Source organism: Stegodyphus dumicola, chromosome 12 (genome assembly GCF_044657685.1).
Source record: "Stegodyphus dumicola isolate Sdum_Otavi_A_Nest chromosome 12, ASM4465768v1".
NCBI classification, from domain to species: Eukaryota; Metazoa; Arthropoda; class Arachnida; order Araneae; family Eresidae; genus Stegodyphus; species Stegodyphus dumicola.
This window is the reverse complement of record NC_140779.1, coordinates 30844084-30859661: the sequence shown is the minus strand read 5'-3', so window position 1 is coordinate 30859661 and position 15578 is coordinate 30844084. Positions and strand designations below refer to the sequence as shown.

The window sequence follows — 15578 nt, the reverse complement described above, 5'->3', positions numbered from 1 at the left end:
AATTTTTGTATGATTCTTTATGAATTTCAGATTAACGAATACACTTTCATACAAATAAGTGCTTCTAAGCAGCAGTAAGGCAAAAATACGTAAAAATCAAATCATCTTCATTAACATTTGTAAGATACAAAAAAATAAATAAATAAAATACAGTTAATTTTTTAACATTAAAATTAGAGTTTCTAAGTAAAAACATGCAGTAGAGCCAACGGACAAGTTAGCAGATTTTTCGCTGCACAAAGCTGAAAGTTTACTTTTAGAACCACTCGGCAAAAAGACACTGAAGATGCAGAAACTGACTGGATTCATTTTTCTTTCAAAGAATTTCTTTTCCTTTTTTTTTTTTTTTTTTTTTTTTTCAAAGTGATTTAATTTACTCTTAAATTTATTTTCAATCAATTTTGGAAAAAAAAAATGTCCTTTACTCTTGTCCTTACGTACAGATGTTACGCAAAACTATCGTTTAAATGGATTCGAAAGCAGTCAAAATTAATATTTTCGTTGAAATATGATACCCAAAATTTTTTTCTATTATAATACTTCCTTTGCTTCGTACAAGGAAGCAAAAATTAGATGAAATTGGATCATAATGGCAGCTGCTCAGAGTGCTTAATATAGCTAAGATGGCCGCCTTTTCGACAGCACTGCTATAGGCGTTTGTAAGTTTAAATCCTTAGTCAACTTTTAAAATTTTATATACTTTTATTTTACAAATTTGCCTCATATATTTAAAAGAATTGATTTTATTACTATAAACTTTTGTATATGAAAGTGGTTAAGTAGTTATTTTCTTTGTGTCTCTTAATACAAAGCACACAATCACAGGGCATAGAAATCATTGCCATTATAAAAGTTGGAGCACTCAAATTATTATTTCATTTTCAGAATTTGTGCTTGTAATTATAATCTTATAATATAAAAATTATTATTAATTATTAAAAGAAACTGAAGCGTTAACATGAAAACTTTATAAGTTGATTAAAACAGAAAACGTCAAAAATAATTCTTATTGTGTAACAAATAATGTTTAAAACATATTATTGTACAATATACCTCGTAAAACTAAAATCAAATCGCATTATTTTATCATATAGCATTATAAATCAAAGCTACCGTCGAATGAGCGTGCTCTATTTTTATTCAATACTTAAAAAATTCGCATCGTATTCTCAAATCAAATTCTGACCTTAACTGGAACCAGGCAATGAGTTTTTCCCCACTGATTCTTTTGTAAAGGGAATTTTTTCACCCTAACGATATTGAGGTTCCAGTTTTTTTCCCCATTTGCGGCACATGGTGTTTAATAATGTTACGGGTTATCTGTTGGCATAAGAACTGAATAGAAGAAACACGACAAAATTTCTTTAGAGAATCTGGCAGCTTCAATTTTTTTCTGACGCACCCATATGCCAGATCTCTCTGCTTCTCCAGACTTTTTTTTTAATTCTTAAGTGCTTTCTAATGGACGTGTGTCTGAAATTGCACGAATTTGCATCTGTATACAATGGTATATATTGACAAACCAATATTCACATGAAACCACATACATTGTACATGTTCAAAAGACTGTTCGTGGAAAAGCAAAATCGTATTTCGTCAATAATACTAAACTGATTTTTCTTAAAAATGGAGTCTAATAAGATGTAATTTATTTTTCCTTCATGAGCAAAGAACATATGAAAAGTCGGTGTTTGATCATAGCTGTTGTTGAAGACATGGTAAATCTACGCTATGAACTGTAAATCTACCCTAACCTACATATGCAGAGGCCCTACTCTACGATGAAATCGAAGAGTATACTTGCCTTTCTCTGTAAATTAGCTGTAATAAACCTTTAATAATGAAGAAACTTTAAAAAAATCACTAATTTACCGTAATTTCCGGAAGAAAGGCCTCATCAGCGTAAACGCCGCACTCGAGAAAAATGGCGGGAAAAAAATTAAAATTACACAGAAACGCCGCATCAGCGTAAACGCAGCAATAGATTAAATAGACATCGTCGTGGGCCGTATAGATGCAAAAAGTCAATTTAAGTCCTGATATATGACATACCAGTTAAGAAAAATGCATGAAATGAAACCATAACTCAAAAATAAATTAAAGGTAAGAAATGTATAGCTTCTGTGCCGTTTAGAGACATTTTCAAAAATTTTCCGCTCCCTAATTAAAAACTATCCAACAAGTACTTGTACCCTAACTGATGGGATCTGTATTTGGCAGAATGCCAAGAAAAATCCATTCATGCTGAAGGGGAAATACGTCAGAGTTCGTTATTGCGAGCGAGGCAGGTGGAGTCGTGTCCGCCTTTGAAAAAAATTGCAGAAAAGGCAAGGGTGGAAAGAGGATGGGTCCTGGAAGATTCATCGAATGGCAGAGGAGAGAGACTATTCAAACTGATGAGAATGTTGATTTGAAAGGGGGAAGAATGTTATTGTTCTGAGATCTCGTTTAGGGTGAATAAGGCATGTAGGTCCGTTCAAGGGAAAGAACGTAAACAAAATAACGTTCGCAAAAAGCAACTGCGTGGTCTTTTGTGTGGGAACAGCACCAATCTATGCACAATGACAAGGCCATCCAAACTATGTACAATGACCATCATAGGAAATATTTTATTTTTAGTGCACCTAAACGCCGCATGGGTAGAAACGCCGCACCCGCTGAAAATTTAAGTTTTAAACACGTAAACGCCGCGGCGTTTCTTCCGGAAATTACGGTAATTGTTCTCCAATTTGGTAAGCATTAAGAAATATTGTTTTTTCTTCAGTGCTGCTATAGGCGTTTGTTGCTTAAATACGATAATTTAAAATACGTTCGTACTATTCTCGAACTGTAAATGAACCTTACATATACTCAAAATTAATTATCTTTATAGTGCAACAATGCATAAGGGCGAAAACCTATTTTATGATTTAATGTGTATCATTTAAAAATATTTACATTATGCTAGAGGGATATTTAAAAACATTTCTTTTATAGGAATGAGTAACCGTGAAGAAACGATACCAATGCTGATGTTGAATCATTCGGACAGTAGGGAGGATTCTCTGCCCCGCCCTGGTAATGGAACACGTAGTGAATCCAATCCTAGGATCGAACCTGGGTCGATTACAGCATCCTCCTCTGCGGCTGTGTCTCAGATCCAGCCGAAAGACCAATCAGGATCAGCCAATTGCACAAGGCACCCCAACACCAGCAACGGTAAGTCAGTTACTATTTTCCGTTGATAGTAACTTAACGAATTGATAGTTCTAAACAGATTTGAGTAGTGGAAGGGATTTTCCTCTTTATGAAAGAATGCAATACGATTTTGTACATTTAGGATCAGAAACTAATAACATAATCAGTAACTCTAAATTTGGATTAGTTATGTCTATGTCCCTGGAAAATCTGAAGCTTTAATGGATTTTCTTTCAAAAATTGTTTTACATCGTAAATAATCTTTTTCAAATAATTACTTACGTTAAATGCTTTTGGCATGAACACCGTTATGCAAAATATAGAGGCTGTTCGCACATTTTTTAGACGATTTTGGTAAGCGGTAATAAAAAATCGTTTGCTGCAAAAGAAGTAATTGCAATTGTACTATGTTTTTAAAAGTCAAAATTATCGTCTGTGGCTTGAAAGTTTTGTTTTTATACAAAATGGCGAATTTAACAAAGCAGTGGTTCGAAGGCTACATTTATTCTCTTTCCGAAGAGAAATATGCATACTCCGTTATCCAAAAACGATGTGAGAGTCATGGTTTTGTGATATATAAAGCGTCGATAGGTAATATCATCAACAAGAAAGGGAAAAAAATCAAATTGGAGCCTCAAGTGGAACAAAATTCCAAGCTAGTATCCAAGGAAAAAACGTACATCTTCGACTATTGCAAAGGTACATTGTTTAATGTTAAACGAAAATCTTCCTAGTCAAAGGACAGTTGCAAAATCATTACAATGGGGCGTCCACTGTAAACAAAATCATAAACGTTGATTTAAATCTTAAGAAAGCGAAAAAGCGCAATTTGCATCGTCTTCTTCCAAAGCATATCGCTCAACGCAGGGCACGCTGTAGAATTCTATATGAGAAACACTTATCTAAAGAAAAATAGAAAACAGGTGTCACAATAGATGAAGCATGGGCGTATTTAAATAATTGTAACAAAAAAGGGCCATTTATTATCATAAAAGGGGATAAAAAAATGTAAGTACGTGGTTCAAAGAATCGAAAAAACGTTTTTCTGAAGGATTCATGATTGTTGCTGGTTTTTCTTATAATGGCAAGTTAAAAATAAAGAGAGTGCAAAAAAATGTCAAGATTAACTCCAAATACTATCAGGAACATATTTTATCGCCAATGCTTCTGAATGAAATACCATCGCTTTACCCACAGTGCCATCCATCTGTGAGACTCCATCAGGACAAAGCTAGCAGTCACACATCAAAATTCACTGTAAATTTCCTAAAAGAAATGGAACAAAAAACTGGTATCAAGGCCATACCCTTCACTAATATCCCTACTAAATCTCCCGATGTGTCACTTATGGATTTTTGGGCTTTCGAACTTTTAAAAACTGCATTATCCAAACGTTGTCCCAAAACCCTACCATGACTCTGGAAAGCTGTTCAGGAGGAATGGGATAGAATACCTCTTCTGCCACTTCAAAAGGCATTATTATCCTGGAAATTGCGGTGTCGAAAGATAGTTCAGGATAAGGGATGTCAAATAGAACATTTAAAACACAAGAATTTTATGTAATTTAGTTTTGTGAAATGCAATATACATCGTCTAAAAAATGTGTGAAAAGCCTCTGTAGCCATGGAACCGGAATTTAATGCGCGGGTGTGTGAAATTGCTACATCATGAAGGCGGGTTGCAACAAATATCAAAATCGAAAGAAAGACATGCAAATGGTTAGCATTCCAGGACATACCCACAAAGCTAATAACAAGGGGTTTTCATTTTTAAATCGCATTTGAACTTTGGTTGTTTGCGTTGTACCTCGTGTAAGAGGGAGAAACTGCTATCAGCGCGTCTCTTAATTCTATCGCTGCAGGGTCATGGCCTATGGGTACTGCGGTTTATCGTTCGGAGACATTATTGCTCGTATTGGTCAGGATCCCATAACTAAGCACTGGGTCTAGGTGGGCCATAGTAAACACCATGCAGGATGTAAGGGCGCTGTCCTCTCGCCGTTGCGGGATCGTACAACCACTTCACAAATCAAGTCAAGAACTTAAATCGCGTGCAGGACAGCAAGTGTTCAGATAGACAATGTGACGTGGTCTTGCAGCACCAAGGACTAACAGAATGCCGACATTTATTGGGGCTTCCCACCCTTGATGCTGCACCAGAGACAGATGCGCTTACAATAGTGCAGCGAAAGACAGCACTGGACACAAAAATGATACCACGATATCTATCTTTTTCACATGAATCCCGGTACAGCATCATGACGGGTGTATCCGAGTTTGGAGGCACCTAGAAGAATGAAGCGTAACACTGCCAGCTTGCATTCGTCAAGTTATTGGCTCTCCAGCTGGCGTGTTGCTATGGGATGTCATTGGAAAACATGTGAAAGCGGTCACCTGTCGTTCGCATAGCCGCTCCACTCTGAGGATCTACATCGGGATTGTAGAAAGGCAACAACGCGTGGGATGCTTTCCTCTTATGCGGCTAACGTGTCTGAACTCCCTCCATGCTGTGTTCTCAGTGTTTTTACGAGTGCATCATAGGTGGCTGGCAGATGGGAAATAATTAGCCTGCTTTCATAATGATTAGAACCATCGTTTTTACGGTAGTATGTTCAAGATCGGAAAGGACCGTAATGGTACTGTCAAGTTTGACTCGAGCTGTGGGTATTGTTACATATTTTTCAAATTCTTCTGGTTTTCAAGTGTTCAACTCTGTATAGTATGGCTCCTTCGATGTCACAAGCGACTCTTTTCACAGGCAGTAATGTGAACATTCGTCGTTATATTTCTGACGTGTTAACTTCGTATCGGTGTCCTATCATCCAGGTCTGCACGAAGCCATCCTTCAACAAGATAATGCAAGACGCATTTTCACCTCGATTTTCAGCCGGATTACAGTCCTAGTGGCTTCCAGAGATAACAGCTCGGTGTACATAATTCTGCGCTCTGCGTACCCTATACCACCTGCAAATTTTATCATGTCCCATTCCCATTACACTGTGCTTGTGCAATAAAAAAGATCATTGCTTTCTTTCCTGGTGTAGCAATTTTAATGGCCAGCGGTTTCCCCGATACACAAAAACGATATAAAATGCAAATTAATCTAAAAACTAAATATAAAATGCAAATTAATCTAAAAACTAAATATAAAATGCAAATTAATCTAAAAACTAAATATAAAATGCAAATTAGAATTTCAACAACTTCATCATGTGGCCGGAAGGTGAAAAATGAGGTTTGTCAGCTGCTACTCATTGCGTTGTTGCAGAAAGAAGTACCTACATAGTCCTCAGCTCACAATGAATCAAAAGTTTTTATTGTAAAAAAAAATCTGATGTGTACACCACATGACTTCCTTGTAAGGAATATTAAATTATACGCATTTTTTCTTGCATTTCATTTAAACTTATTGGATTGAATTAAATCTACTTCGCCGACAGCGCATAAACCACAATAGAATAAATGCATTCTTTAAAATTCACTCTAGTATTTGTTTACCATAGCGACACCCCGGCGCTAGATTCACTTAACAGTGTTAATAATTATATAACAGTTAACTTATATAATATTTATATAACGGAAACTAAGTTAACTGTTATATAATCCAATAATTATATAAGAGTTAACGTAAATATTTCGTCATATTATAACTCATAATGCACAAAATTTATATCATTTAAAGAATAGAATTATCTAATCGTTGCCACATGTTCTATTCAAATACTATAATAAAGCTAGAATGATGTATAAAATAAATCAAGCAAACAAAACAAAAAAGAAACAGTTTTTCACAGACGATTGAGTATTTCTCATTCAATTAATTCAGTTCTCACTTCGCGACAAGGCAAAAATACATAAAAACTCAATTAAAAATTACGAAGTAAATCTCAAACACTTATTTCCTCGAAAAAATTCCAGAAAGAAATAAGCATGATTTAATTGGCCATAATAAATGAAGGCGTTATCTTTGTTGTTGCGAAGCTAACTTTCTCTAGATTGGCAACAAATCCACTAGTCTCCTGTTTCAAATGTAAACATCAACGGCCGCCATAAAAAAAAGGCTTAGTGGCACTTAGACAACTTTAAAATTGTTGATAATTCTAAAAATATTGCACACAGATTTACTAAAGGCATAAAAAACTTAACCTGAATATAAAATCAACATAATACAATCATTTTTAAAGCAAAAAATGAACAATTTACAAACATATAAGGGTAAAGAAACTGGGATCACTGAGCCGGATAACAGAGTGGATATATATATAAATATATTTACATACGTTTGGTGCGGCCGATTGCAACCAAAATACGAGGTGCACATCTACATGTTATAGCAGTCCTATATACAAAATTTCAACGTTCTGAGGCTACTCGTTTTTGAGTTATGCGAGATGCGTACGTACGCACGTACGTTCATATGTTCGTACAGACGCCACGAAAAATTCTCTTCAGAATTTATTTTAAAGCATTTTTATTATTTTTTTAAGGAAAAGTGTATTTTATTCTGTCCTTACGTACAGATATCTCGCAAAAGCATCGTTAAATTGCATTCGATAGCGGTCAAAATGGATATTTTCGTTGAAATATGCTGCCTGAAATTTTCGCGATTACAATACTTCCTTTTTACTTCGTACTTCGTCGTTACTTAAAAAAAAGTGTTAACACCTCTGCCACTATTCTACCTGTTCCAGTTTTATATCTTAATCCCACATTCATGCAACCAATTTTCAGGTATAATTCATCTTTCTTCTGTGGTTATTTCTACAACTAAATTGCTTTTTTCTTTAACATAATATTCCTCAACCATATCACTTGCTTCAAGTAGATTTTTCACATTTTTTAAATATGGCAGAAAGCGTTTCGCAAACCAGTTAATGTCTGGTACTACTACCAAAGTAAAAACTTTTCGCCATTCTTGTTCTAGTTTTCCAAAGATAAAAAACTTAATAGGACATGTTTCCGTACGTATCAAGTTACAAAAATGTTTGCTTCTTTCATCTAGCAAAATATATGTCGCTATGAAATAGATGAAAAATTTTTAAAAAAGTTTCTATTTTTCCCCCAGTATGTCTAAAACTGTCATACTAGATTTTAAATTAAGAAATGGGATAGAGAAAACTGTGTAAAACATAATTTTTTTTCAATTACCAGGCAAAGTACTTTGCCTGAAAACAAGTTAATGTTGTGCATAAAATATTTTACAACTGTTAATATAACAGCATACGTAGCATAAAATGTAATAATTAATTAACTATGAGAGAATAAATATGAAATAATATGCTAATTAAATGCAAAATAGCTTACTTTTTGTCTTTAATAACACAATTGTTAGCCAGGCAAATGCGTCCAGATACTGAATAATTTTTAAATGCTCCAATGTATTTCGAAGCGTCATTTTTCAATTTATGTGTTCGGGTGTAATAAAGATAAGAATAAATGAAACAAGAAAGCTTTTCTCAAATTTAGGCATCGAAAAGGACAGAACTGGAAGAAATATTTATTAAATATAGAGAAATTATTACGCGAACAGTCTAAGAATTTTAGACTTCAAATACATTTGCCTTTCACACTCATGTCCATAAATTAAGTATAATGCAAAATCAGGCAAAGGAAGAGTTAGAAGCCAAACAAATTTGACTTATTTGTAAAGCTTATTTATTAAACAAAAGGTAAAGAGCAAAAAAAGATGCTATATGTTTGATATTATTAAAAACATTAGCGATTTTTTCTCCCTGGAGCAAATTACAAAAAAAAAAAAAACCTATTTACAAAAAACCAATATTACATGGTTGGTATGATTGTTAATACATTGTATGTCTCCCACATGATGCAATACAGTCCGTACAACGCCTAGGCATGCTGAGTATCAAATTATCGATCTGATCTTGGGGGATATTACACCACTCATAAAGCAATGCTCTCCGAAGTTCCGGTAGACATATAGGAGGAGGTTGACGGGCTGCAACTCGTCGGCCAAGCATGTCCCACACGTGCCCTACTGGATTCAAGTCCGGTGAGAATGCTGGCCAGTCCATACGGGTGATATCCTCCGATTGAAGGCATTCGCTTACGATGTTTGCACGGTGAGGACGGGCGTTGTCATCCATAAACACAAATTGTGCGCCCATGGCGCCCCGAAACAAATGTACATGTTGTTCCAGAATGATGTCCCGATAGATTTGGCTTGTCATGGTTCCAATTTGAACATGCAGGTCAATTCTGGAACCCAGAATAATGCCACCCCAAACGAGCACTCCTCCACCACCGTAACGGTTTCGTTCAATTATGTTTTCTTGGTGGTAACGGGTACCTGGAGCTCTCCATATGAAAGTCCCGGGAGAATCAGACTGCTAAACCTGGACTCGTCGGAAAACATCACACAAACCCACTGTTGCGGTGTCCACAATGCATGCTCTCTACTCCAGGCTAACCGCAGGCGACAGTGAGTTGCAGTAAGTGGAACGCATCTGACAGGTTTACGAGCGTATAGACTGATCTGCCCTAAGCGTCTGTACACGGTCTGCCTTGAAATTGTCGTACCAGTGGCTGAAGAGAGCTGACGCGTCAGGTCTGAGGCTGTGCTCCGCCTGTTTCTTTTGGCAGTAACTGCCGAATACCGGTCCTCATTCGGCGTTGTATCTCTGGGGCGACCTGTGCTGCAACGTCTACTCACATTACCATCATCTTGGAATCGTTGGGAAAGCCTGGAGATGACACTCTGGGCAATTCCAAGTTCGTCTGATACTTCCAGTTGGGTACGCTCACATTCCAGACGGCCGATCATTCTACCACTTAGAAAACCATCCAAATGCGTCCTTTGTGTCATAACTATTCGGTTATTGAACTGAAATGTTTATAAAGCGCCTGCGAACAATTTTACGTCTTTGCCTGTATTCCTTATATATCACTCTCTTACACCCTCGTCATTGTGACGTACCATCGGTGTCATCTGGTTACTTCCTGAAATTTGCATATGATTTTTGAAGATGTGTGTAGTGATTTTGCAGGTGATATATTTATTTTAGGGTTCGATTTCCGCGTGACTCCGAATTATCCTTAATTTATGGACATGAGTGTACTGTTTCTCTGATTCGAAAGGCTGCCATTAAAATACAGTCATTATATATTATGCCGTGAACTAATTGTAGTAAAATAATGATCAAGGAAATACGGACATGACTTAAGATTTATTCCAACAGATATGTAACGAGAGAGATGCGAAAAAATTCCAAAGTTCATGATGTATATAATAAAGTTGTTTATTAATTTAAATGAATACGGAAACGTCCATGAGAACGATCTGCCTATGGAAAGGATGCGCTCGTGAAGGGTTTCTGGAGGTAAACTTATATTTCATGTCGTGGAAAACAATAAAACAGCCAAAAAGCCAACCAATTCTCGGGGATTCAAATCTAAATGCATAAGTGAAGAGATCATAATAAAACGTTTGTAGAATTATTAGGTTATTTTGAAACGGGAGAAATGAAAAATTTTCAATACCCTCGCCGGGACTCGAATCCTGGACCTCTCAAATACGCGCCGAGTACGCTAACCGTTACGCCACGGAGGCATGCAGAAAAGAGGGAGAAAATAACTTATAAATTTGTAGAGACATTAGGTATGTTTTTGGAAGCAGGAGTCATGAAAAATATGCAAGGCCCTCGCCGGGAATCGAACTAGAAACCTCTGGAATACGCGCCCAGCGTGCAGACCGCCGCATCACGAAGGCACGCTAAGAAGGCGGGAGAAATACCTTATGTACTCCCCTTTTAGAGGGCGAATGCAGTATTTTAAGGAACGCAATTGCCAAATCCTGGGTGTGGAGAATCATCATCCACCACCCTTTCAGTTCGGGCGTCATTGTAGAGACATGAGGTATTTTTTTTTGGAAACAGGAATCCTGAAAAATATCCAACGTCTTCGCCGGGAGTCGAACCACGGACCTCTGGAATAAAGGGTGACTGGGTTTTTTAGGGAACCCGGTCGCCAAATCTTGGGTGTGGAGAATCATCATCCACCACCCTTTTAGTTAGGATGTCATTGTAGAGACATAAGGTATTTTTTTTTGGAAGCAGAAATCGTGAAAAACATGCAACACCTTCGCCGGGGATCGAACCACGGACCTCTGGAATACGCAGCCAGCGTGTAGACCACTACACCACGAAGGCACGCTAAGAAGGCGGGAGAAATACCTTATATACCCCCCTTTTAAAGGGATACTGGCACTGGCGTTTTTTAGGGGACCCAATCGCCAAATCCTGGGTGTGGAGAATCATCATTCACAACCCTTTTTAGTTCGGGCGCCACTGTAGAGACATTAGGTTTTCTGGAAGCAGGAGACTTGAAAAATGAGCAATGCCTTCGCCGGGAACCGTATCACGAACCTCTAAAAAACGCGCCTAGCATGCAGATCACTACACCACGAAGGTACGCTAAGAAAAAGGGAGAAATACTTTATAAATTTACAAAAACCTGCCAAGAAAATTATCTGTTTATACTCTCCTATGGCAAGACCTAAAGCAGAAAAATGTTGGTAAAATCCCAAAATTGTTAAAAATAATGAATTTAATCAGTTATGAAATTTCTACCACATTAAATATCAAAATTAGCAGATATCAAAGAAGAATCTGAGCAATCTGTTCCAAAACATCACACTTCTCGCAATAATAAAATTCGTGGACTTAATCTGATGTTACTGTCAGACAAGTGAGATAAGCCAAAACATCAGCTTGCTTGATTACAGTGTTTAATATCATTTGATTGCTTAAATTTTACATTCTTTTCATTATTTGTATGCTGATATACAATAAATATACACTCTGCACAAAAAAGTGGGGCAGTTCTGTATCTCCCGTTCGTTCCATTGGGCCGATTGAAGAAATTTGACCTGCGTTTTTCATGTCTCAAAAGCACGACTTAGGATATATATTAGATTTATATATAGCGTTGTTCTAACATACGTATTTTGGCACAAAATCAACATTTTCTGAAATGATATGCCTATTTTCTTCTTATTTCCATTCTATGACTCAAATTTTGCTTAAATATTAAATTTTGTAACATTTGGTGAGAAACTTACCAAAAAATTAAAAAATTTGTCTTGGCGCGCTATTTTCAATTTGGGCCAAGACTAATTCACCCAACGAAATTCTTAATTTATAGTAACCTAATTTCTTTTCACTTTCATTGTGCATGAGCGGGAAAAAAGTTCATAACTAATTTTTTTTCAAATTATTTTAATAAAGCGTATAAGCCACGATTCGCGTTATTTTCGCTTATAACAAATATGTAAAATTTTAAAACATGCCAGTATCAAAATTCACGTAGATCTTGGAAAATTTTAAATAAAAAATTCTATTTTTTTCAGGTACACCTAGAAATACAACTATATTAAGATGGTGACAAACATTTTAAGGGTTATAATTCCAAAAGGTTTTCGAAAATTTTGTAGAAATTAATAAAAAATACAAATTTAAAAAAAAAAATCAGGAAATAGCTGCGAATTTTATTTGTATTGAACCTAAATTTTGAATTGTGAAAAAAAAAACGAATCAAGTAAATTTAATGAAAAAAATCTGATGTGACTTCCTGACACGACTTCCTTGTACACGACTTGGGATATTAAATTATACGCAATTTAATATTCCACACGACTTAGAATATTAAATTATACGCATTTTTATTTTTATTTATTTTTTTTATTTAATCTTTTACTTATTTATTTATTTATTTATTTATTTTTTCATTTCATTTACACTTATTGGATTGAATTAAATCTACTTCGCCGACAGCGCATAAACCACAATAGAATAAATGCATTCTTTAAAATTCACTCTACTTGTTTACCATAGCGACACTCTGGCGCTAGATTCACTTAACATATTTCGTTCATATTATAATTCAGAATGCGCAAAATTTATATCATTTAAAGAATTATCTAATCGTTGACACATGTTCTATTCAAATACTATAATAAAGATAGAACGCTGTATAAAAGAAATTAAGCAAACAAAACAAAAAAGAAACAGTTTTTAACAGACGATTGAGTATTTCTCATTCAGTTAATTCAGTTTTCACTTCGCGACAAGGCAAAAATACATAAAAACTCAAAATATCTGTATTAAAAATTACGAAGTAAATTTGAAACGATTATTTCCCCGAAAAAATTCCAGAAAACATTAAGCATGATTTAAATATTAAATGAAGGCTTTATCTTTGTTGTTGCGAAGCTAAGTTTCTCTAGATCGGCAACAAATCCGCTACTCAGTTGTTTCAAATGCCAACAAGAGCAATGGCCGCCATCAAATTTGGCTTAGCGGCACTTAAACAATTTTTAAATTGTTGATAATTCTAAAAATATTGCATACAGATTTACTAAAGGCATAAAAACCTTAACCGAAAGATAAGAACAACATAATACAATCATTTTTTAAAGCAAAAAATGTACAATTTACAAACATATAAGAGTAAAGAACTGAGTTCACTGAGCCGGGTAACAGACTGGATATATATATATAAATATATTATATACGTTTGGTGCGACCGATTCCTTCCAAAATACGAGGTGCACATCTACATGTTATAGCCGTTCTATATACAAAATTTCAACGTTCTGAGGCTACTCGTTTTTGAGTTATGTGAAATACGTACGTACATACGTTCGTACAGACGCCACGAAAAATTCTCTTCAGAATTCATTTTAAAGCAGTTTTATAATTTTTTTGGAGGAAAAGAGTCTTTTATTCTGTCCTTACACAAAATCGCAAAAACATTGTTAAATTGCATTCGATAGCGGTCAAAATGGATATTTTCGTTGAAATGTGCTGCCTGAAACTTTTCGCGATTTACAATACTTCCTTTTTACTTCGTACAAGGAAGTAAAAAGAGATAGTAATAAATATATAGCAAATTCAATTAACATTGACGACCCAAAATTCCAAGAGCTATTTTTTTAAAAAACTACTCGTGCGATTTTTACAAAACTTGGCACTTTGGCATAATTTGAGTCGTATAATCCAAATATGGAAAAAAAGTAGATATGTCCTTTCAGAAATAGTCCGATTTGGGGTGAGAATGCCTATGTTAGAACAATGCTATATATAAATCTAGCATATGTCTTAATTTGCGCTTTCTAGACATGAAAACACAATTTTCTGAATCGCCCCATTAAAACGGGAAATATAGAACGCTTTTTCGGGGGGAGGGGTTGCTTGTTTTTTTCTGCAAGGTGCAAGTTAATTGAAGTGAATTAACATTTTAAATAATTAAAGCAATACGTAAAATATTAGTTATTTCTCTAAGCTATGTAAATAATTGCATTTAAGAGGCGATCGATTAAAGAAAATCTTGTTATAGCTATTAAATACGCCATATATTTATATTTATAGCATACCCTCTTTCTACGTTCATATAATGAATGTAATTAACGCAATAAACTACTTTCGTCTGGGAATGGTATCTTTGGTATTTTAATTCTCCTAAAGGATATAATTCTCCATTATATGTTTCCCTTCATGACGCTGATTATCTTGAGAGTAATTTTGACGTTAAGCGTGAATTGCTATCATTTACTATATACAACGTAAGCGCTCGGACCATTCGGTTCCTAACAATAGAAAATCAATATCGACGATTTCGATAAGGGCCCGTGCCGAGAGGTTAAGCTTTCGCGATGAATCCAATCGTTGATTTCCGCGAAATGAATAGTTAATTCTCTTTGATTGATGAACTCCAATTGGATTGTGTTGTTCTTCGCCAACCAGAAATGAGATGTGGGATCATGAATGATTCCTTCTCAAGGGCATTGATTATCTCACTCGGAGCACTTCTAATTTATTAATTAACTAGCCATCGTCTGGCTTTTAAATGTACCAGAAAAATGCCTAAAGGAAACACCAAACATTAAAGTTAAAAACTGCATAGAATTTTACTCTGCAGAACAATTTTATCAGAAAAAAATAAAAAGGCAAAACAGAAATTTCAATAAAAATGTATTATATATAAAAAAATTACAATGAAATAAGCAATATCCTTTAACACAAATATTAATTATCCTAATAAATAAATTAACCAACTTCCCGTTGCAGAATCTTAAGAATTCAAATGGTATAAAGGAAGTTAAGAACTTTGTTTCCTAAAAAAAAAATCATGCAAAACTTTTTATATAATTAAAATTACATATATTTAAAACATAATATTAAAAATTACAATGAAATAAGCAATGAATCTCATATTTTCAAGAGAAAACAGTCAGCAGTCCAGTATCCAAAGCAATGAATGAAAAACTGTTGCCAAAATCACATTTCTAAATAATGAGACTATCATCAGAAAGCAATAAACAATCAAAATTTTGCTCTTTGGATGACATAATTCAAAATATACAAACCTCTTTGCCTTTAGCTA

General features: G+C 35.0%; 1 protein-coding gene across 1 annotated transcript in view; it reads left to right on the top strand.

Moving 5' to 3' along the window:
• Positions 1-15578, top strand: part of LOC118193319 (potassium voltage-gated channel protein Shaw-like) — a 538479-nt gene that overhangs the window by 500478 nt on the left and 22423 nt on the right. The window contains exon 4 of the mRNA XM_085827595.1: positions 2977-3198. Within this exon, the coding sequence (XP_085683721.1) occupies positions 2977-3198 (222 nt within the window). The remainder of the gene's footprint in view (positions 1-2976; positions 3199-15578) is intronic.